The 25437-nt window shown below is 39.3% G+C and overlaps 1 protein-coding gene across 2 annotated transcripts in view; it reads left to right on the top strand.

Annotated features, from left to right (window-relative positions):
• The first annotated feature begins 534 nt into the window (after positions 1 to 534).
• Positions 535 to 25437, top strand: part of STAC (SH3 and cysteine rich domain) — a 176016-nt gene continuing 151113 nt past the window's right edge. The window contains exon 1 of one of the 2 annotated variants that reach the window (XM_001101503.4): positions 535 to 962. In XM_001101503.4, the coding sequence (XP_001101503.2) occupies positions 852 to 962 (111 nt within the window). In that variant the 5' untranslated portion in view covers positions 535 to 851. The remainder of the gene's footprint in view (positions 963 to 25437) is intronic. The other variant, XM_077991250.1, reaches the window with a different exon arrangement.

The following is a 25437-nucleotide window of genomic DNA, read 5'->3' as shown; positions in this document are numbered from 1 at the left end:
GGAAGTGATCATCCCTAGACGCATAGAGTAGCTGGGAGGATTAAATAAGGTAAAAAGAAAGGGTTTAGCACAGTAAGTGCATAACAAACGAGGAACAGGTGTCCATAGACACACCGCATTATCTCTCTGCTTTAGATCAAAGCTGAATGGAGGAAGCGCTGTGCCCGTGAGTCAGGGGACCCCCACTCCGATCCCTGCTCTCTGTCACTGAACCCTATAAATAGCTTAGCTAAGTCACTGTCTCTCTCAGTCACTATTCGTTCGGGTGAGGAATGAGGGAGTTGTTGCAAGCGGTCCTTTCTGGCTATATCATTCCAGAAATCAAAATAGAAAATCAAAGATTTTCTATTCTTTGGGGTTTGGGTCTGAATTTTCAGCATCCCCTCTACAGAATCACCCGCACTCTGTGCCGGCGCGCGCCCAGCCTTCCCCCAGCCCTCTCCAGGGCGCTGCCCCCTGCCTGCCCTCACTACTCCAGGCGTTGACCGCGCAGCCCCGCCCCGGAGCTGCCTCCCCGCCTCCTTCCTCCTCCTGTGGGCGAGCTGAAGCCCGCTCGCCCGCTGCCGAGTGGCAGTCACGACTGCGAGGTCGCCCGCGAGGTGGCCGCGGGCGCGGCGGGGCGGGGTGGGGCAGGGCGCACTCTCCTCCACGCCGGCGGAAGTGCCGGGGAGGTGGGCAGGGCCGGGCGGGAGAGGGGGCGAGGCTGGAGGAGGGCACGTCGGCGCCTCGGCGAGGATGGGAGTCCCCGGGACCCGGAGCTGAGCAGCCTGGCGCGCGGCGGGCAGGGCGCGCAGGAGGACAGCAGCCTCGCTGTTCCTCCGGGAGCCCAACACCGTTCCCGCGCGGCCACGATGATCCCTCCGAGCTGCCCCCGCGAGGACGACGTGGACGGGCTGCCCAAGGAGGCGGCGGGCGCCGAGCAACCGCCCTCTCCTGCATCCACCAGCAGCCAGGAATCCAAGGTACCGAGCACACTTGCCCCAAGAGAACACAAACTCACTCTCCTCTCCTCGCGGTCCAGCTTTGTCTCTCCTCCGATCTAGCACGGGCGTGGGGGTCTGAAACTTGCTAGTTCGCCCCGGGCTGGAGGACTTGAACGTCCGGCAGGACCCGCTGAGATTTGAACGTCCGGTAGGACCCGCTGCTCACGATGCTGGACCACATCCCTGTGGACCCAGCCTTCTCGCCCACACATCCACACGCGCAATTCATGGTGACTCCGGGTTCGGAGATCGATTTCTTGCGGGGTGGTGGCTTGGTTGCTTTGTGCTTTGAACCTGCTTGTGTCCAAAGCACGTGTAGGTGGGTAGTAGGTGGCTTTTGAAGGCTGAGGGATGGAGACAGCCGAGGGATACTCTTCCAGAAAAGCTTGAGTACTGGGCCAGAAAGGCATGTATGTATCCCAAGGGTCTCAGAGACCTTTTGCATAACAGGGATCACCCCTACCTTCAGATACCACTCACTAGAAAAGAAAAAGAAAGAAAAAGAAAAAGGGTTTGCCTGCGTTTGTCTGAAAGTTGATGTTCCTCTTGTGAAAGTTAATACTCTAAGAACTTACACTTGCTTTTATGAAAGTTACACTAACACGTATACACAAAACCAAACCCGCAGCACTTCTCCTGTCACTGTTACACTTCCTCTGAAACTCTCGTGGGTGCCAGGCACATGTTTGAAAATCTTGGAGGAGGATAGAGTAAAATGTGGCTGCTGGCAGTGCAATGCCAAATGGCAACTCAGCTGGTGGTGGAAATCCTAAGATGGAGTTTGTAGTTACGTGGATTCTTTTAAATGTAGAGTTCCTGGCTCTTTATTCTGATTTCATTGTGCGATCCCCAGGCATTTGGGGAATGTGAGGCAGTCCGTGTATACCAGCAAAGGAAAGGGGTTGCCAGTTTGTAGGATAGGGACAGGCCAGATGGGGCAAGGAAAAGTGCGATCCTGTCTCCCTTCACACGCATCCCTGGAAGCCATTGATACAATCAGGAGAATGAAAATCACAGCCTGAGTGGCTGTCTGGATTTGGTGTGATCCTAGGCACTGTACATTTCCCAGCCCCCTGAAGTTAACCAGCAATGATAGTAATCTAAGCCCGAAAGCTTTGCCTCTTATTTATTTTTATTTTTTTTCTGTTAATTACTGGCTGCCAGACCTGGGGTATATGTGTCAACTTTTTTAAAACTCAGTTGGAAACTAGGGAAAAAGCCCCCATCTTCCAGAGTCATTGTGAGGAGTACATGAGATGCTCTAATGTCCACCTGGTATACTGTAAGGACTCAATCATGTTTATCCTTTTCCTTCCTGAAATAAAGAAATGGACTCCATCTCATCTCAAATGATCCATTCCAAAGCAATCTGATAACCCATACACATGCACTACCTCTCCTTAGTCAAAAAGTTTCTGGGTATCATTGCCTCCCATTGAACATCAGTCCCCAAAGTGATATAGGTTAGTGGCCATTTTAGAGGAAAGCTAGAATTCTGTAAATGAATGTAGCTAAACTCAAGGGTAAAACTAGTATTGAACTTTTTGAATTGGCCTGTTGCTCTGCAGTAGGTGTGTTCTGGAAAGGGCTTAGCATTTGGGCAAACAGTGATATGGTTCAAATGCATTATATGGATTTGCTATTTATAGATGTCCTAATGGAAATTATTTGGCAGAGCAAAAACCACGTATGTAATGCCCATAATTATCCACCAATTTATCTGGCTTACAGTTTTGTACAAATTAGTTTTTCTCAAAGTGTTCTATACACCGGATATGTGTTTCTACATTCCTAAATTTGATGTCATGGCCTCAGAAAACTTAATTAGTGGAGATGAACTATGGGGGTCCATGAACCCTAGGAAATAGAATGCAATATCGTATGCCTAAATGTGAATTTTTCTTGGCATAGCATTCATAATATTCTCAAAGAGATGCATGCCCCTTAAAAAAAAAAAAAGGCTAAACTGCTAGTATGGTTGTGGTAAGGTAAGGCAGTAAGATGGCATGCAACTGGAGAAGAGGAAGGCTCAATTCATTCTATTCCAGGAAGACCTAGCTTAAAGCTTACTGGCGTCTATGAGGATCTTTGACCCAGAGCGTGAGAGCTTGGTGACGAAAATGTGAACAAGATGGTAATAAGAAATTCCATCTTACTCTTCCATGAAGTCATCTTGTTTGTAAAATATCTTGTGGGACAAACATGGTTCAGGCCCCTTTGGGCATTAAACTCTCTCAAGGAAGACTTTGAAAATTACTTTTTTAAAAGATTTAGGGTTTTTTGTCTTATTATAAGAGTAACAAATACTCTTTGTAGATATTTGAACAGTCCAGACATACATGATGAAAAGAAAAATAAATCAGCTCTTGGTTTACCATACAGAAGCATCTACTAATAATATTTTGATCTATATCTTATGTCTTTTTAAATCTGTTTATATATTTACATAGTTGAGAGAACAATAGTAAGCATCTACTGAATGTTTACTGTAAGTCAGGTACAACCTTAATCTTCACAATAGAAGATTCTGTTAATATTTCTATTTTATGGATAGGGAAGTGGAAGCCAAGAAAGGTTAGATCATTTTCATTGTGAAAATTGATTTTATTATGAAAAATTTTAATATACACAAAAGTAGAGAAAACAGTATAAAGAACTGTCATGGACCTAATCATGTGGCTTCACAATCAATTCATGGACAGTATTGTTTTATGTATTACCACCACTACCACCACCACCACCACACACACACTTAAAGCAAATTCCAGACATGAAATAATGTCACCCGTAAATATGCTATCAGGTTGCATCTCTCAAAGGTGAGGGTTATTTTTATAAATATGACTATAATCCCAATTAGCACATATTTCAGGTGTTTTAAACTAAGGGCCACTATGTTCTTTGGAAGCTCACAAATAGTCTTTGGAAAATCTGTGAATAACCTGAACCAGCGTTCAAAGTTGTTCGTGTACATGCTTATGTGCATCATCTACGGAAAGAATTCATAGCTTCACGAAAGGTCTATAGCTTCAAAGGTTATTTTAATGTCCTTTCTCTTTTTCTTGAGGAAATTGAGGCCCAAAGAGGGGCAATGACTTGCTTGAGATCACACAGATAGTTACTGGCAATACCCTTATCTATGAACCCCATCTTGGGGTTCTGATTTCATTGTACGATCCCCAGTCCATCCCCATTGGTATCCCAGTACAGTTTCCTTGGAGCAAATTCCTGTAAGCACAAGTCATTATATAGTTTAATGTAATTGTGGGTTTTCTTCTTTATGAAATTAGTTGAGTTGAGTAAGTTTGAAAGCCACTGATATATCATACCCCTCTATCTTCCCACTAACTATTTCAGAAAGATCACAGCCTAATTATTTTCTAAGGGCTTGACAAAGACCATTGAATATAAACAAAAATTTCCAAGTCCCATTATCACTTATTTCAATGAACATCTTTTCTCCTACTGACTTATTGACAACATAGAAAGCTTGCTAGTGTCTAATGTGAAGGTTTGGTATAAATCTCTTTGTCATCACTTATATGACACAAGGTAACATTTTGATGATAACATTTTGATGATATTGAGGAATTATAGGCTTTGAGCTTGACACCTCTGTGAACCTGCCTATCACCTCAAAGCCTCAGCTTCCTCATCCCCCTCATTAGATGCTGATGGGGCTACTAATACCTAATTGGTGTGGTTTTTGTAAGGCCTAAGAATACGTAATACACCTAATATGTTTATTGTAAGCATACACAAACCTAAACCATTATTTATTTTCTCTATTTATTTCAAATCAGATGACTGCTACCACCAGCCACCCCAAATGTCATCATTGGAATAATTTCAATAACCACAGCTGACATAACTGTAATGTAACTGAGTTTACCTCTTTGGGCTTTTAGTTATGCTAACTGACTACAGTGAGACTTCACTTCAGCTATTTTACATCCCCAAGAAGATAAGCCATAGACTCACCAGCACGTGACTTAGATTTTGAAATGGTGATATAAGCCACCCAGTGCCCTAGTGGAGCCATGGACCAAAGTGACCCTCATTCCTGGAGGGTTCTTTCTGAACCTGTACCACAATCCAACCTATGAAAAAGAAATCTCTAACCATGAAGACATGGCCTGAATCTCCCAGAAAGGTTTCTATGTCCATCTATCAGCAATTATTTATTGAGTGCCTGCTTTGTGGCCAGCATATCTCATACATATTTGTGAAGCTATTATTAATAAGGAATTTAACTTCTACTCAGGGAAGAAGATGAAAGAAAACAAGACCTTGGCTTTGCATTGAATCACCAAAGGAACCCAGTCCATAGGCTAGAACCACTAAGTTGAAATCTCTGAGAGAGATCTCAAGCATCAGTATTTTCTATGCAGATCCCACTGAAAACAGAATTAGAATAGTGTATGCATACATGCAAATTTTGCTTTTTCTTCCATCTAGTGTTATACGTCTTCCCATACTCTTAAATAATTACCATATAACATTCCATTGTATGAATGGAACACAATTTATTTACCTACTGTACTGATGATGGACATTTGGATTGTTTCTTGTTTCGGGCTGCCATAAGCCATACTGCTATGAACATTCCTTATATATTCCTTGTGGCACATATGAAGCTCTTCTATTGGGTGTATACCTAGAAGTGGCATTTCTGGGTTATAGGGTATCCACATGTTCAGCTTTAACATATTTTTCAAAATGGCTGTACCAATTCATATTCCTGCCAGCAATGTATAAGACTTCAATCCACTCTTTGTGCTACCATCGTTTCATATTGTCTTTCTCATTTTGGCCATCTAATACACAATTAATGATATTGCAGTGTGGTTTTCACTTGTATTTCCCCAATGACTGATGAGCTTAGTAGTTTTTATATGTTTATTGGCATTTGATATTTTCTTGTGTAGTTGTTCAAGTCTTTTGCCCATTTTTCTATTAGGTTATTTGTTTCTTACTAATTTGTAGGCGTTCTCCTCATATTCTGGATATGAGAAAGTTGAGAGAAAAATGTATTGCAGATATTCTCTTCTACACTGAAAAAAAAAGGCTTACCTTTTTTCTTCCTCACAGAAATTCCTAATTTAATGTAGTCTAATTTTTACATTTTCTCTCATATGGTTGTGCTTTTTTGTGTAGTGCTTATAAAATCTTGGCCTATTCCAAAGTCATATAGATATTCTCCTATTATTATTTTCTAGAATTGTTATTATTATATACCTTTCACAGGTGGAGTTACAATTCATTTGGAATTGCTTTTTTTGGTATGGTGTGAGGTAGGGGTCAAGATTCATTTTGACTGTACCACTTTTGGTATCCATAAATAATTTGACTGTATATGTGGAAGTTTCTATTCTGCCCATTGGCCTCTTTGTCTATCTTTCTACCAGTACAGCACTGTCTTAAATGTAATGATTTTATTTAAAAGGTCTTGATATCTCGTAGCATAAGCCCTGGAACTTTGCTCTTCTTTTGCAAAACAGATTTGGGTTATTTTTGACTCCTTGCATTTCCACGTGTGCTTTGGAATCACCTGATCAATTTGCACAAAAATGCCTGCTGGGATTCTGAATGGAACTGCATTGAATCTATAAATCCATGTGGAGAGAATGGGCATGTTCTTACTCCAAAGTACTTGCTTTTGTCAAGTCCCCTAGGACATCATTGGCAGGAACCAAATTTTGTTACTTTTTCAGTTTGGGGTTTACCAAACCAACTTTTGTTGTCTAAATTCAAGCCTCACATCTATGCGAGGGCAGATCCATGACTAGGAATTCCAAGATGAATATTTTGTGTACTTATTCATTTTTGTCCACCTGAAGTCTAAACTAAGATTTCTTTTTCATCAACCTGAGTTGGTAAGAATTTTGTTTCTAGCTCATTTTTTCCTTCTTTCTTAGATCCCACTCCATGCAGACATCAACACCAACCTAGGTTTTTCTTGACTGTGGTAAAATATGCATAACATACAGTTTACCATTTTAACCATATTTAAGTGTACAATTCTACAGCATTAAGTACCTTCACATTGTTGTGCAGCCATAACCACTATTCATCTCCAGAGCATCTTTATCATCTCCAACTGTAACTCTGTACCCATTCAACACTAATTACTAATTCTCCATCCCCCTTTTTCACCAGTCTCTGGCAACCACCATTTTGCTTTTTGTCTATATGAATTTGACTATTCTGGGTTTACCATATAAGAGAAATCATATATTTGTCCTTTTGTGATTATTTCACTTAACATAATGTCTTCACAGCTCATCTACGTTGTGGCATGTATCAGAATTCCCTTCTTTTTTAAGGCAGAATAATATCCCATTGTATGTATATACTACATTGTGTTTAGCCACTGATACATCAGTGAATACTTGGGCTGCTTCTACCTTTTGGCTACTCTGAATAATGCTGCTGTGAAGTGGGTGTGCAAATACTTGTTGGAGTCCCCTCTTTCATTTCTTATGGGTATATAACCAGAAGTGCAGTTGCTGGATCATCTGGTGATTCTATGTTTAATTTTTTGAGAAATTGCCATCCTGTTTTCCAGAGTGGTCACACAGTTTTGGATTCTGACGAGTAATGCACAAGGATTCCAGTTTCTCCACATCCTCACCAACACTTGTTATTCTCTGGGTTTTGTTGATCCTGATGGGTACAAGATGGTATCTCATGTTTAGTGATGTAGAGCATGTTTTTATGTGCTTATAGGTCATTTGCATATCTTCTTTGGAAAAATATCTAGTCAAGGCCTTCGTCCATTTTAAAATTAGATTGTTTGGTTTTTGTTGTCGGATTGTAGTATTAAAGGTTTTTAACCAGCAAATTTGAATGACGCAGAATTATTGAATTTTATTATTGTTTTACTTACATTTATTCATTGAAAGGGTTATTTTTCATGCTTTTTTTTTTACTTGTCTTTTTGGTATGTGAATTATCTGTTCATGTCCTTGTCCATTTTAATACTGTTTATTCATTTCTTATTGGTTTTTTAAAAATTGTTTATAAATATTAAAATCAACCTTTCATATGCATTGCTAACATTTTCCCGGATTGAAATCTGTTTTTCAATTTTATTACATTTTCAATGTAGAAGTTTCTTTTTTTATGGTTTTAAATGTCTCAAATTTACTTAGCTGTGTTTTATTCTTTTCAATTATATTTAGAAAGTACTTCCAACCTTGAGAACAGAAAAATAAAATAACCTGTATCTTTCTCTAGATCCTCAATATGTACTTTTTGCTTTTATCATTTTCATCCATCTGGAATTTATATCATTATGTAGTATGAATAAATCTATTTTTTCCAAATGATGAATCGATATTTCTAAAACCATTTGTTGAATAATGTATTCTTTTTTCACTGATTTGAAATTTTATGTTTATTATGTAATAAGTGGTAATATGTAGTAGATTCTCTTTTAGAGTTATCTGTCATATTCTAGTGTTTTGTAACTTTATTTTTGCACTTATTACTATACTGTACTCTTTCATGACTATTACGTGTTTTAATTATTGTAGCTTAGTAATAGAGTTTGATAATTAATAATACAAGTACCCTCTTGGAAGTTTTATATTTATCTGCACTCAACTTTTCATTTTCTACCAAATTATGAAAACAATATTTTGAAAGTAATTTCAAATTACTCCTGATATTATTTCATGAAACTCCTGATATTATTTCAGTGAAATCTTTACAATAATGAGATTTCTTATCCAAAATCATAGTATATCTCTAGTTATTGAAACACCTGTCTTTTATGCCTCTCATAAATGCTTGGAATTGCCTTCAAATATTTCTTGCCCAAATTCTTTGTTAGCTATTTTCCAAGTATCTCGGTCCATTCAGGCTGCTAAAACAAAATGTCATAAACTGGGTTTATAAACAACAAAAATGTATTTGTCACAGTTCTAGAAGCTGGAAAATCCAAGACCAAGGCATCGGCAGAGGGCCTGTTTCCTGGTTTATAGATGGAATCCTGTAGCTGTGTTGTCCCATGGTGGAAGGTGCAAGGTAGTTCTCTGAGATGAGACCTCTTTATAAGGGCACTAACCCGACTCATGTAGGCTCTGCCCTCATGTCCTAATCACCTCCTAAAGGCCTCACCTTTAACACCGTCACACTGGTGGATTAAGTTTCAACAAATGAATTTCAGGGGGACACAAACATTAAGAACATAGCACACAGTATTTTATACTCTTGACTTACTATTATGAATTACCATTTTTATATTTTTTGACTGGTGATAGCTGGCACATAAGAAATTCATTCTTATATTAATTTTATAATCTAAAATCATTTATATTCCATTTCTTATCCATTAATAAAGAAATACAGTGTTGCTTACTGGTTCAGAGCATGGGCACAGACACAGTCATGTTCAAATCCCATTGTGCCACTTTGAGATGCCACTTAACAAGCTTTCCTGTCCCTCGCTTTCCAGAGATTCACTGTACTTTCCATAAAGTGAACATAATAATGTCCTCTGCAGCATTGCCATTCAAGTCAATTAGTGTATGTAAAGTGCTTAACACAGAGCCCGGCATATAGCAAGTAAATGATAGCTATTATTTTCATATTATCATAATATATGAAATAACAATTTTGCCTCTGTAACTATAATTCTCTTTCATTTAGGGGGGGAAAGGGAGTGCAGTGTGTAGGGACAGGGGTTTATTGCTGGAGAACTTCCAAAAATATGGTAAATATTAGAGAGATACCAGGCTGGCACATGACTTAACTTTAAATGCCACTAATGTTTTACTATACATGTAATATTGTACAGTATTGGGCTGACAGGTGGCCTTAGTTCTCCTATAAACACTAGCCACTCTAGAAGCCACCAAAAGTACTTATACAGCCTGAGAAAAATCATGTGGTGCCCTGCAAATTCAACTTAAAGACAAATCCATTTCCAACTAAGTCATTCCTTAAGATCCCCTTCTACACAAATTCCAGACATCCCACTCATATTCACAATTAAACTAAGGCAGTCTTTCTCATTTTAAAGATAGGTAATGTTCCTAGCTTACTAAGAATTTCCATCAGGAGTAGATGTGGAATTGTTTCAGATGACTTTTTGGCAAGTATGGAGGTAATCATGTGATTTTTCTTTTTCTTTTTCTTTTCCTTTTTTTTTTTTTTTTGTCCTTTGGCCTCTTTATCTGATGGATTATATTAATAGATATCCTAATATTAAACTCTTATTACAATCCTGGAACAAGTCCTACTTGGCCATGGGGATTTTATTTTAACAAACTTCTGAGTTTTGATTGCCAATGCTTTATTATTTTTACCTCCACATACATAAGAGAGATTGTTCGATAACTGTCACTTTTGTGTTCTTGGTCAGATTTTATGTTTAATGCTATGCCAAGTTTCAGAAGATGAATTGGGAACATGTCCATGAATGTTTTTGTTTTGTTTTTGTATTTTTATGTGTGTAACATTTTATAGAACCCAGAAATAATATTCTCTTTGAATGTTTTTTAAAAATGCCAATAATATCTAAACCTACTACCTGTCTTAAAACAAAATTTGGAAATATTATTTTCCATTATTAAATTCCGTTCTTTTTTTCCTAAATTGGCTTGAGTCAGATTTGTTAACTTGTATTTTATGAGAAAATTATCCATTTTACTTAAATCTTCATAACATCTCCAGATGGGTTATAGAGGACAGCACTGGTACCTTCCTTCAGTCTTGTCCCATCTTCCCTCTCTCTGACAGGATTCCCATGGATTCCATCTTGTTCGTACCATCTTTTATACTTCTCTATTTCTGTCTAACACTGATTCCTTAGATCTGGATTTGAAATCAGAAGCGTTAAGCACGAGTGTTCACATCTCCACTTTACCAAAAGAAAGGATCCCTTGCTCCCTCTTTCAATCTTTCACTCATTCTTGGTTTTCCTCTTACTGCTATAGAAGTTGCTCTTTGATCCCATTGGCAATCTGTCCTCTGCCCATCTTTCAAATGCTGTTCTTCCCCAGCATTCTGTTTTTCACCCCCAGCCCTTCTCATCCTTCATAATCTCTCTGGGCTAAATCTTACTTCTTCTTATTTCATCCACCAGCTGAAAACTCCTAAATCTGCATCCAACCCAGACATCACTCTAGTGAGTGCCAGACCAATACATCCTACTGTCCTTTGGACAGTCTCTGTTGATGCCCACATCTTAAATTCAACCTGCCCTCAATGGAATTTATCATTCTTGACTCAGCTGTCACCCCTTTTCTTCTTATGTGCTCTTTTTGTTGTTAATTTGTTTTTTCTTATGTGCTCTTCTTCTGATGAGCTCCTCCATAGAGAAGCATCATCCACGGAGTCCACCAAGCCAGAAAACCAGAAGCCCTTGATGAGCCTGATGGGAGTGGCCTGAGCAGGGAGGAGGCTGTTTGGCAGCAGGTAGAGAGAAGACAAGATGTCTTGCAGCTCCCAGAGCATGCTTCATTTATCTGAAAATGAAACATGCACCTGTTGCCTGTTTCTAAGGCCCTCATAACTGAAGTTTCAGTCAGCATGTTTTCCTCAGGTCTGGAAGCAACTGTGACCACAGAATGAAGGATTGAGGTCAGACTTGAAGAAAGGAATAAAGAAGGAAGACTCAGAACACCCTGGGGCTCCCAGGAATGCCACTGCTCCCTTGCCCTCCAAACTGATACCAGGGGAGTGAAAAGCAGCACCAGAGTTCTTTATGCCTTGATAAGATCCCACATTCCCTCCCCTCCCCTCCAACACTCTGTTTTATCAGAACAAGGTGACTTGGAGACCTTGGAAAAGATTCCCATCACACCACTTTCCCAGTGATATCAATCACTAGAAGCACAAGGCTGCAAGGTGCCTTCCTCTCACAGTTTCCTCTCTGAACAGATCTGCACGTCTGCTAATCCAGCCCATCGTCCAACCTCCCTAGAGGTCAATACCCTCCACTCTACTCTAGAATTCACTTTTAGCAAAATCCTCTTTATCCTCAACTTCCTCTCGGATGTGTCCTTCACTTCTTATGCTAATATCTAGTCTTTTCCTTTCTCTTTTTGAGACAGGGTCTTGTTGTGCTACCTAGGCTGGAGTGCAGTGGTACAGTTATGGCTCACTGCAGCCTCAGCCTCCCAGGCTTAAGCAATCCTCCCACTTCAGCCTCCCAAGTAGTTGGGACTATAGGCACATACAATCATGCCCAGCTAATTTTCATTTATTTATTTACTTATTTATTTACTTATGTATTTATTTATTTATTTATTTGGTAGAGATGAGGTCTCCCTATGTTGCCCAGCCTAGTCTTGAACTCCTAGGCTCAAGCAATGCTCTCAGCTCAGCCTCCCAAAGTGCTGGAATTACAGTCATGAGCCCCACGCCTGGCCCCTGCAGAACTTTCAGGTGATGGTTGTTTTTTCCTTCATCACGCCTGGTGACCAGGGAGGCAGCCTTACTGCTGCTTCCTGTTTATTGTCTCTTTTCCCTTAAAACTCACAGCTTTAAAATCTATGCTGGCAGATTCTCCCATTTTCTGCTGTCATCAGCAGTCACCTCCCAACCCCAGGGAGGTCTCGTCTGCTAGAGCCGGGCCTACTCTAATTCACTCCAGCACTACTCCTGTTGTACATAATCCTTTATGATTTTCACACACTGAAGATGACTCTTCCAAATACCCTGACCTCCTGAGTCCTTAAGCTCTTCTCCTCCTACGATCTTGTCTTCTACCCTCTTCCATATTGGCCACCCACTTCCATGAGCATTCCCAAGACTTCATTCAAACAAGCGTTACACCCTCTCTAGAATCTCCCTTTCCAGCTTGCCACTGTATGGCCACCATCTAATTCTCTTTAGCCTTTCTGTTCCAATAGTATTTCAGCCACACCAGAGCATCACATCCATTAAATCAGTGAATTTACCCTCCTTTCAGTATTCCTCACCCATTTTAGGTTCTTAGATTCTACTTTTCCTTCATTGTAATTACTTCTTTGCAAACACCCTCAACTCCCTTGCTCCTGTATCCCCAGCATCACCTAGAAAATTCAATCTACCTAAAGCTCATTTTCCACCTACTCTGAACCTGTACTTCTGGAGAAAGTAGAGAAGACAGATGATAAACAAGGTAAAAAAAAATTATTTTAGGCAGTGATAAAGCTAAATAGAATAGTACTTGTGGAATAGGGTAGCATAGGGAGCTATTTTACATAGACTGACTGCTATGGGCTGAATATGTGTGCCGTCCAAATTTATATTGAAACCCTAATCTCCAATATGATAGTATTTGGACGTCGGCCTTTGGGAGATAATTAGGTTATGATGGTGAAAGCTTCATGATGTAATTAGTGGCCTTATAAAAACAGACAAGAGAGAGCTTCCTTCTTCTCTCTGCTCTCCCTCATGTGAGCATGTAGCAAGAAAGCAGCCATCTGTGAACCAGGAGGAAGGCCCTCAGCAGGAAATTGATCATACTGGCACCCTGATCTCAGACTTCCAGCTTCCAGAGCTGGGAGAAATAAATGTTTATTGCTTAAACCACCCAGTCTATGGTATCCTTATTACAATAGCTCAAACTCTCTAAGACAGTGACCAGAAAAGGATTCTGTGAAAAAGTAACTTTTGTTTCGGAAATGAGAATGGAGTAAGGGCATGAGTTGTGTGAAGATCTAAAGGAAGAGAAGCCAGGGGGTGGGGAGATCTGAACAAAGCCCCAGAGGTGGAACAAGCTTGCATTTGTGAAGAGCAGCGAGAAATCTTGGGTGCTTATTGTTGAGTAAACAACAGGAAAAATAACAGGAGGTGAGTACAGACACCTAAACTCACCTACAGAGAGGTGAGTCCAGTGGCTGGATCTTCATTGTCCAGTATGGTAGCCATTAACCACATGTGGTTAGTTAAGTTTATATTTAAATTAATTGAAATTTAAAAATCAGTTTCTCAGTAACACTAGCCATATTTCAAGCACTTGGTAAGCACATGTGGCTAGTGGCTACTGTATTAAACACCAAAGATTAGAGAACATTTTCATGATTGCACAGGCTCTAGTGGACAGTGCTGGCTTGGTCTTATGGACTTCATTGTCCATGCTAAGGAATTTAGATTTTTATCCAAGTTTGAAAGAAAACCACTGGAGAAATCCAGGGAGGAGGAGGATCTGGACAGTACATTACTCACATTTTACAAAGATTATTGTGGCTGCTGTATGCAGTGGGACTGCAGCATAGCAAGTGTAAAAGTAAGGAGGCCAGTTAGAATGCTATGGTAGTCCAGATTAGGGAGAATCTGGTAGCACATAGTGGACAATTTAAGAAGTGATATAGGCCCAGCACGGTGGCTCACACCTGTAATCCCAGCACTTTGGGAGGCTGAGGTGTGTGGATCACCTGAGGTCAGGAGTTAGAGACCAGCCTGGCCAACACGGCAAAACTCTGTATCTACTAAAAATACAAAAATTAGCCAGGTGCGGTGGTGCACCCCTGTAGTCCAAGCTACTCAGAAGGCTGAGGCAGGAGAATTGCTTGAACCCGAGAGGTGGAGGTTGCAGTGAGCTGAGATCATGCCACTACACTCTGGCCTGGGCAACAGAGTGAAACTCTGTCAAAAAAAAAAAAAAAAAGGAATATATTTGCATTATATTTTAGGAATAAAATCAACAAGAGTTCCTATGAATGTATACTGTGAGGTGTGAAGGAGAGAGATAACTCAGTAATGACTTTTAAAAGGTTAATAGGAGAATCTAAAGAGAGATATATATATATCAAAATATTTTATGGTCCAAGAAGCCCTGTGCAAAGGTAAGTTGGTAGCAGTCACAGTAACCTTCAAAAAGATGGGATGTGAACTTAATCTTATGGATAACCTTCCAAAGATAGAAACAATGTAATTGGCTTGACTGAAATTGCATACTGGGAAATTGTAGACAAGAAAGTTGAAGAGGTCAGATGAAGGTCTTGGAAGCTGGGCACAGGGATTTAGATTTGAAAGGTGAGGATGAGAGAATTCACTAATGTTGTAGTAGTGAAGTGAAAGATGAACTGGCATGGGAAGCACCTGAAGCCAGGGAGGTGAGTAGTCCAGTCTTTAAAAGATGACAGAGAGCAAATAAGAAGAAAGAGAAAAGAGCAGACATGAGAGGAATTTCGATGACAGGTAGAAGTGTCTGTTTCCCCCTCAGGGAGCCATCTTCACAGAGCTTGCACAAGAGGTGGAAGTTGGGATCAGGAGAGCCCTTATCTGGCTGGAGACTACTTGGTCAGAGTGAATGACCGGAATACATGAACAGAGATTCTAAGATCAGAGCCAGAAATGTGGAGACAAGGAAAATTCCAATGGTGGGGTGAGAACCAACAGAGCAAAAGGGGCTAATGTTAGCAGTTAGAAGATAAGAAGCAGGATGGAATGAGGTGCAAACAAAGTCATCAAGAATTAAAAGTATTCGTCTCACTGCTTATGGCAGCTCTTCTCTTCTATGTTGCTTGGTCCATGTAGATTATCAGTCAACGCTCAGTCATAAGGATTGGCTGTTAGTCCCAGTAATCTACATTCAAATCTCCTCATGTAGCAAGAAGATAGCAGCAAGGGCCAGAATCATCCAACAAGAAAATACGTTGATTTTTGGCTTCTATAAGCATCTTGCCACAAAGTTCAAAAAAAAAAAAAAAAAAAAAAAAGACGAGAGTCAAGTAGAAAGACACTGGATTAGAATAATTTACTTTAGTCCTAGAGTCTTTCTGGTAAATAATATTTACCTCTATGAAAGAGAGAACTCTCTGGTCATAGTTTTCATTGTATAAATTTATTTCCTCCTCCCCCAGTTAATCTTATTCTAAAAACACAATGGGAGCCCCACCCTGAATTTCAACAAGCTTAGAGATTTTCAGATTGATTTCTTTTTTTATATTTTGTTTTAGCAGATATTGAACCAAAGTTTTATCAAGCAGAGTATACATGACTTAGATATACATATGAAAAATTAATTGTAAATTGGATCTCTGTTTATTGAACAATATTTTTCTAGTAGTTTCATTTAAAAATTTGAGATGAAGTTCCTTGGAAAAATAACATTAAAAAATAATAAAAATCACAGGATACAAATGCAATAAATCTTTTACATCAGATTTATGGTTGAAAAATGCTAGGGATAATTTTCTAATAGCACATTATTACTGCTATACAAAGTTAGTCACTACTTTTTTCCAGAGTTCCATATTTTAGGGGAAATTAGTGCTTTCCATCTCACAGAAGTACAGGGATACTTCATTAGAATGCTCAGCAAAGGAGTCATCTGGGAGAATCAAGCCATACTGATAATGGGGGGCATGAAAATGTTCCAAGCATTTTTCCTGTTGATAATTTTGCTTGTAAATCTTTCTGGTTCACATTTCCTTGCTTTTAAAAGCAGAATATACCAAATGTAATTTCATTCCCATGTAATAACAGCATTGCAAATGCTTTGTAAATTTCAAAGCAATTTTATTGTTTTTATAATTTCCTTTTACTAATTACTCAGAATCACTATTCCGAATGCCAGTTATTGAATTTATTATATGTAGGGTAGTTTTTTCCTTGCACTAATGACTCTATACTGCTATTCTCTCCTAGTTCTTGTATCTGATTCTTACATTTTACTATCTCCTCCCACACAGAGATTATCCCTGTCTCTAGTCTAAGGCTTCTAATTTGCTTCTGCTAATTTGCATTTGTAGTGGAAAATAAATCATCAAACCAGTTGGAGTTTTTTGTTCCTCAAAACAAAATGGACACTGAGCCTAATGGACTATCAGAAAAGTAAACACGGTTTTGTCTTTTAGTGTTTTGTGTTTTGTTTTGTTTTTTATTTAGTGATTAATCTGGTAGTTCAGACTTTTTGTTTATATTTTCTGATTCTTGGTTATGTTTCCTATAAGTCATTTTGTCAGATACTGAGTTCCTGATAGATTTGAAATTTCTTAACTCTTGTTTAAAAGGCAAATCAAGTAAGCTAAAGTTGCTGGTACTCACTTATTTAATTAATACATTTTTGCTGAGTGAGGAATGTGTTGATCAGTTTACTGGTAATTATTTCTGATGGATCTGACCTTCTGATTAACATTGAAGACATAAATTCTCAAATATAAGATTTCATTATTGTCAATATCTGAGTGGATCTTTTTTAACTGCTATATTGGGCATATCTCTTCTCTTCAGGTATATATCCTATAAGTGAAAATGATCAAACTAAATGTTCCATGAATATGTTGCATGAGGACAAAAAATAGCAAAAGAAGAAAAATCCAGTTTACAAAAATAAAGCATACAGTTTATGCTTCTTCCCATGAACACAAGAAAGAACATGACGTAAATTCAGGAGGCTTCATGTCAGACCACCACTCAGACTACTGAAGCCTCCTAATCATGCAGATATTTAATCATTGTGAAAAATCTACCTTCCAGGAGGAATAACTTCAATCCGCTTCGGATCACCCAAGTGCTTTTAGAATTTCGTGGATTTTATGAGCTTGTCTGAAAAAGCAATATACGTTGTTTCGTATGTTATTTCTTTGTTCGTTCTTGTGGTTAGGATTATTTTGGCAAAGTTTCTTTCATAGATTGCAATAGGATGACTTTTGCATGCAGCAGGCAGAAAAAAAAAAAAAAAAAAAAAACCTAAGCTCAATTTGTAATACATTGTAGTGTTGATGATGGGAGATATTTTAAACTTGTGTATGAGGAGCCAAGAGCAAAATGCCAAGCCATCTAACTCCATGGCAGGATCTTTCCTGGCTCTTAATTGGACCTTCACTGGTAAGTTTGTCCATAGCCTGGTTGGACAGCTAAACAAAGAGCCTGAATCTAGCTCTCTGAGCCCATACATCTGGTTCCCAGACTCTAGGCAGCAGCTGTGAAACAGAAGGAAGCTCATGAGGAGAGCAGCAACTTTGACCTCATCCCCCGATGGTCAGACTAAAATGTTACCTGCCAGTTTATGAGCTTTGTAGTTAAGACTATTTTACTGCTATCTGTGAAAGTATGTTTTAAAAAAAAAAGAAAGAGAAAGAAAGAGTAAAAAAGAAGAAAAAGGAAGGAAGGAAGGAAGGAAGGAAGGAAGGAAGGAAGGAAGGAAGGAAGGAAGGAAGGAAGGAAGGAAGGAAAGAAGGAAGGAAGGAAGGGAGAGAGGGAGGGAGGGAGGGAGGGAGGGAAGGAAGGGAAGAAAACAGTCACCCATCAGATCATATCATCTGACATTTAGACCTGTATTCTGGGTTGGGATGTCTTATAATGACCTTCGAGAATGCTATAGAGCAGTTGGCTGCAAACTTTAGTGCATCAGAATCACCTAGATGGCCAATTAAAACATAGTTTATTGGACCTCATCCCCAGAGTTTCTGATCTGGTAGGTACTGGGAGAGGACTGAGATTTTGCAGTTCTGACAAGTTTCTGCTGATGCTCATGCTGGTAATACAGAGACCAGACTTTGAGGACCACTGCCATAGAGGTAAATACCAACTCTGAGTGCCTGTGATATCCATCCTATTTGTTTATTGCTTTGACCATGATTACATGCACACGTTCTCTTGATCCAGACTGGTCTGTAGATATTCCCTTCATATGAAAGGGCTTCAGTTATAGCCTCTGTCACTCCCTGGATGGCCAGAATTAATTCATGCAACAAGGAGGAAAGTGCCAGGACCACACTGGATTAGTCCAACCTTTCATACCCCATCCCTTCTTCCCCAGCTGTGGACTTGGTTAAAGAATGCAAAGGAGGTCGGCTTCATATGACTGAGACTAGCTCACTGAAACCTCCCTATAATGTTTTGTGTTTATTTTGTAACTACTCAGGAGTCAAGCCTCTAAAAATGTACTCCTACATTTTGGACTTACTTTTTTGTGGAAAAGAGTGTACATTCCTTCTGGAAATAAAGGAACAGATGGTCAGCTGGGTCATGAAAGAGGCAAAGGGAACCTCCCAGCTATGCATTTCCTTGGCAGGGATTTCACATTGAAGGACATACTCTAGTTCATCCGCAGCATGAGCCTGCCTTTTCCAGTATATTCTTAGAGGGTTTCTTATGCTCAGTAAAATGCTCATTCTTTTAAAAGTCATTAACAAAAAGGCAATGACTTGCTTTATTTCCAAAACCTTACAGAAGGCTACCTTTAGGACCTGGATAGAAAATAGCCCGTGTGTCAAATTGGAGCTATAGTTGGAAAGCTGCAGGGAACCCAAGGAAGCCTACACTGGATGCTTTAGGAACTTGGGTAGAAATGACACTGGAAGAGCTGCAGCCATAGACGGGATTCCCCAGCTGCTGCCCTTGGGCACCTGGGAACCTGCTTCCTCCCTGTCTACTAGCGAGACAGAAATATGTATTGTTTAATGAATTGAATCACAGAAGGCAGAGCCAGATATACAATTTGGGGGGCCAGTACAAAAGGGAAATCGGAGCTCCTTGTTCAAACATTTTGAATAATTTTAAGACAGCAATAGCAAAAAGCACTAAACCAAATTCGGGGTCCATCTAAGTGTAGGGCCCCATGCACCCACACACAGGTATCACCCATGAAGCAGGTCTATAGCATGATCATCATGGCACAGTTTGGCAGAACAAGAAAAAGGGAAGGGGAAAGGGGATGGATATTTCACTTGGACTTGCTGTGCAAGATGATTTAGGTACATCATTTTATTTAGTCTCATTTCACAGATCACCAAACTACAGAGGTGGAGACTTAGAAAAGTAAAGCCTCTTGCCCATGGTCACATGACTGATGTGTGGCTACACTGAGATTCATTTCTGACTCTAAGTCTCTGTTTGTTTGTTTTTGTTTTAAACTTTTCCACATTCATATTCCTGAAGCAGTATTGGCTTGTAGGAAAAGCTCTTACATATGTTTTTAACTTCTATTCCCTTCAAAGACAAAGAAAGAATGTAATGAATAAGATAATTAGAAAATGGTCCAAATCCTAGTATAATGGAAATAATAAAAGTAGAAACACAAGACATGGAGGAGAAGAAGAAGGAAGGAAGGGAAAAGGGAAGGGAAGAGTGAGGAAGAAGATGGGGAGAAAGAGGGCGGTGAGGAAGAAGGAAGGTGAGCATGTGCTGGACAGTTACTACCTACAATCTTATATGCATTATTCTGTTTAATTATCACAACAACCCTCTCAAAGAAGCCTTGGTTTTGTGCCCCTCTACAGATGCAGAGCTGGAAGCTTACGGCACTTAGTTAACTTGCTCAACGCTAAAGGCTCAAGGTTTTTGTCTAAACAACATCTAACATTAGCCTAGGAAGTCACCCAAAGTGGATTTAAGGTCTAGGCAAGGGAACAGAGTCCAAGATAATTCTAGACTTCAAAAGTTGCAAACTGCAAGAAAATAATAATAATTAACAGAAGACAGCTCTATGCAGGAATAATAAGAAGGAGTATAAATGAAATCATTCAAATCCCAGAGTAAAAGCCTCCATGCACTGGCATTTGTGGGAGTCTCCATCCTGCCTGTTTGATCCCACCCACGTATCCTAAAGCAAAGTCTGCCTGTCAGTCTTCCTACCTCAATGGATTCAGGGGAATTATCTACTCAGAGCCTTATCTGCAGAAGAAACTCATTCCAGCTACCCATATGATCAAACTAGTTCTTCACCCTTAAATATGAACAGATAACTAAAGCATAAACCAAAAGGACCACTGTGCACAAACCAAATAGCTAACCCAGAGAAATAAGATGTAACACAAGGATTATGGCTAGTCTTGAAAACTTTCTAATTGCTATCTTCAGAGGGATTCAAGAAGTATTGTGACCATTTCAAAGGAATTGGTTTTTATTTCTTTTAAAAAGGTACAATCAATACCTAGGAATGACTTTTTTGGGAAAATCAGATTTCTGTCTAATTTGTTGTCAGTTACAATAAGTAATTTAAAAATAATCAGTGCGACGCCTGAAAAATAGAATGAACAATTCTGAAGACTGTATCAGATAAATAAAAGATAAAGTTGGGAAATTTCCCAATACATAGAACAAATGACAGATAATTAATAAAAGGAACCTCTTGAAATATTGAAAGTTGACACAGGTCAACCAGTCAATCATTTCCACTGGGAAAAAAATGTTTGGTTTTTTTTTTAATTCTCAATTTTCTTCTATTTTTATATTTAAGTATCTCTTCACCTCCATTTTAAAGGATAATTTTTTAATAGGAAAAAGAAAATAAAAGAAAATTCAGTAGAAAAAAAGGAGTTATGTGTTCAAATTGAAAGCCCTCAATAAGGAATGAGCAATGAAAGTAAAATAGAAGTGCCAAGCAGTAAAAGCAAAAAATGTAAAAATGATATGTGAAAAAATGAAAAATAAAATGGAAAGAGGTTTGCATACACAATTAGCAAAATCATGTGACATTTATAAACTACAAAAATAGAGAAAAATCCTTAATATTTCCAGAAATTAAGAAACAGGTGACCTTATCATGATAAAACTCAAAGGGGCATCAAACTAAGAGTAAAAGTCAAGGGTGCCATGGTTTCAGATTCTGAGCAGAAAGTCTATTCAATCTGGAATCCAATACTGAGTCATTTGAATGACTCTGAAAAAAACAAGCCATCAACTTGTCTCCTGAAAGAGCATAGATAGAAATTAAATCCTGGATAAAGCATTAACAAAGCAACTCTGCACAGTGACTCTGACTTGAAAGGTATCTTATCTTTTATCTTGTAACACAACTCTGTATGCTATAAGCTCAAAATACAAAACACAAATTTCATTAAATTCCTTTACACCAACAATACCTATGACACACCTATGAATCTCTCTAACAAGAAATATGTAGGTCCTATGTGAAAAAAACATGCAAGCATTATGGAAAGACAAATAAGGAGATCTAAACAAATGGAAAGACATGACATTTAGATGAGAAGACTCAATATTGTAAAGATGTCAGTCCACCCTAAATATATATGTAAGCTCAAGTTGATTTCAATCGTATACCAACAAGTCTTTTTTTAAAATGCAAATTGGCAAATTCATTCCACTATTCTTCTGAGAAAATTAATGGCAGGTTACTTAAACTTTCTAAGGCACATTCTCTTCCTGTGTAGTATTGGGATCATAATGAAACCTATTTCAAAGGACAATTGTGAGAATTAAATGAGATAACACATGCAAAGCACTTAGCACAATTACCAGCTGATGATAGCACCCACAAATCTTAGTTCATATCATATTATGCTCATGTATATAAATACTCATATATGTATGACAATGTTCATGGCAGCAGTATTTATAATGGCAAAAATTAGGCCTCAAATTTCTATAGGTATCATAATTATAATGATTAAGTACAATATAGTATATCCACAGCATGGAAAAATATTAAAATTTGTTATGAATATGTCTATAATCTGACATGAACAAAGAAAGTCACAAAGCAGCATGTGTACATATTCATGTAATAAGTATATAAAAATTGGTAGATAGATGATAGATGTTTTTAAATAAAAGTAAATATGTATTAGTAAATTCACAGAAATGGTTCTGGAATTATATACACCAAACTGTTACCAATTGTTTGTGTATAGAATACAAAGATTGATGATATTATAAATTATATAATATACCTCTGTTATATATTCTTTATTATAAATACATCTGTTAGGTTGGTGCAGAAGTAATTGCAGTTTTTGTCATCACTTTAAATGGCAAAACCACTGTTACTTTTGTGCCATTCTAATATATTATCTGAAAAATGTAAAATATCATACAATTCTTGTTTACTTTAAAATCTATGAAATAGGAAAGGACAGTGTTTTTAGATTGTAGTTGAGCTTCAGGAGATCCCTGTGCCAGCAGGGTCACCCTCAATGAAGAAGGAGGCTTGCACCAAGCTGCCGGCCTCACCTCGGGGCCACCCATGCTTAAACCCAAGTACAAACCCCTCAGCCACCACTTCTCTCTTCAGCTTCATCTCCATTCCTACCTGAGCTTGCTACCGCGACTTACTGTGCCACACTCCCCAAGTGTTCCAACTCTCCACCATGTGCTCTGAAACCTTGAGGTGTGATAACCATGCTCTCTTGTATTCTGGGGGGCTTCACAGCTTCTCTATCTGATGAGTCACTAAAGCCAGGAGTTCCCCAAGACACACAGCTTCCTGCAGCCTTCTCCAGTGAAAGCTTCTCCCAGCACTGTACCTCCAATTTTATGGTAGGAAGGTGGAGAAGGATCTCCTTCACCATCTAGGGCTGTCTCTAGGCAGTTACTCCATCCCCAGATATACAACTGATCGCTATTTCAAGACCCTGCATGATCTAGCCCTTGCCTCCCCCTCAGCTCCATATGTGATATAGATGAATCCCCAGCCACACATGACAGTTCAGCAACTGTGAACTATTCAATCCATCATGTGTTTCTTGCCTCCATTTCTTTTCCCTTCTAACCAGATCTCTTCTTTCTTTTTTTAGAGACAAGAGGTTTGCTCTGTCATCAAGGTTGGAGTGCGGTAGCATGATTATAGCTCACTGAGTTTGGAGAAACTCCTGGGCTCAAGCAATCACCACTTCAGCCTCCCAAGTAGCTGGGACTACAGGTGCAGGCCACCATGCCTGATTAACTGTTTTTAATTTTTATTTTGTAGAGATGGGGTCTCACTTTGTTGCCCAGGATGGTCTTGAACTCCTGGATTCAAGCAATTCTCATGCCTCAGCCTCCCAAAGTTCTGGGATTATACACATGAGCCACCACAACTAGCAGATCTCTTCCTTCTGACCAGAAGACTGTTTCCTATTTCCCCTACCTCTTGCCCCCTCTATTAGTATGGTCCCAGTAGTGCTTTAAGACACAACTTTGATCAGGAAGCCTTTCTCTTCAACCCTCAGCCCCCTCACCCCCACCCCCAACCACCACCACCCAGCAGCCTGGGTTAAATGGCCTGCTTAGGTCTGCTTCGCCGCACACAGACTCTGAGATGGAGAATCACATGCAGGTAGTTTCTGAGAGGCAGTTTTGGGAACAGGCCCTGGAAGACACCAGGGAAAGTGAGAAAAAGCTAAGGGAGATGTTGAGCTGCAATGCAGTTACAGCTAAGGCCTTGGTCAATTGCATGAGGGGCTCTGAAGCTGGAGTGGTCCATCAGAGTTGTTCCAAATTGGCAAAAGAGCATGGGGCCTATACTCTCACATCTACCAGTCATGCCTCCAAGGAAAGGACATGGTCTTGATTGAGGCTGCCCGCTTCACTGCGAACCTGCAGCCAACAATGCTCCAACAGCAGGGGAATAAGGCTGGTGATCTGGGCTGTGCACCACAGCTCCCGCTGGGTGACCCTTCTCTGCACTTACCAGCATGTGTTATAATGTGTCAGTCTTGCCTCTAGACCAGGGCTGAGCAAGCTACAGCCTGCAGGAGAAATCCAGCCCACTGCCTGTTTTGTAAATAAACTTTCATTGAAACACAGCCATGTTCATTCATTCACACATTGCTTATGGTTATTTTCATATTATAATGCAGAGTTGAGTACTAGTGATAGACTATGTTGACCTCAAAGCCTGAAACAGTTACCAGCTAGCACTTTACAGAAAAAGTTTACCAACTCCTTCTCTATTATCTTATACAATATTCACTAACTAGTGCCTGGAAATTAAGTTTTAGAGGAATAACCAATGAATTAATGTATGGATGAATGAGTCACATGGACTTGGATTTGATTCTTGGCTCTGCCACTCAAAAGGTATGATCTTGGGCACACTGATTAACCTCTCTAAATTCAGGTTCCTCATCAACAAAATGAGACTTATTACTTCCTTTCTAGGGTTGTAGTAAACATTAAATGGAAAAGCATATGTAGACTAATAGCACAGTACCTGGCACATACTATATGTTCACTTAAGTGAGAGCCATTAGGTCTATTCAAAAAGTTATACCATACTTTAAGTCTGAAAAAGGCTGAATTATGTCCTTCTTCCCTATATGAGTAGGCTAGATGTTAATAGTGCTTTTCTTATCAAAACAAAACAAGAAACAAACAAACCAAAAAAATGGATAAACCTTTAGCACCTGCCAGAAACACAAGACCGTTCCTGCTGCATAAATATGACAGACAATCCTGCTGGTTCTCAGAGGTATCATGCTATATATATCTGGCCCAGATCCTAATTAAATGGTGGAAGCCAGATCCCATAAATGAGAAGTGCCAAAATTTGAGGATGATGACTAATCTGTTGTAGCCATTCTGAATTCCATTTCATTAGCAGGTGGAGCCATGCTTTGGGCCATTCCCAGAAGATTGTCTCCAAAGCAAGATTTCCAGAGGCACCAGTCACTGCACATTTGGTGGGGCTTTTAATGCTTTTATATGAGCCACTTTGTTAATGACATTGTATTTAGTTAAGGTAACACTAGATGCTATCAACCTCCAAAGTTCAGTGGTTTAGCACAAAGAAGAAGTTTGTTTCTCATTCATCCAACAGTCCAAAGTGGGTGTATTAATTTTCTAT

This window comes from Macaca mulatta, chromosome 2 (assembly GCF_049350105.2).
Source record: "Macaca mulatta isolate MMU2019108-1 chromosome 2, T2T-MMU8v2.0, whole genome shotgun sequence".
NCBI lineage: Eukaryota > Metazoa > Chordata > Mammalia > Primates > Cercopithecidae > Macaca > Macaca mulatta.
This window is presented reverse-complemented; position numbering and strand designations above follow the sequence as displayed.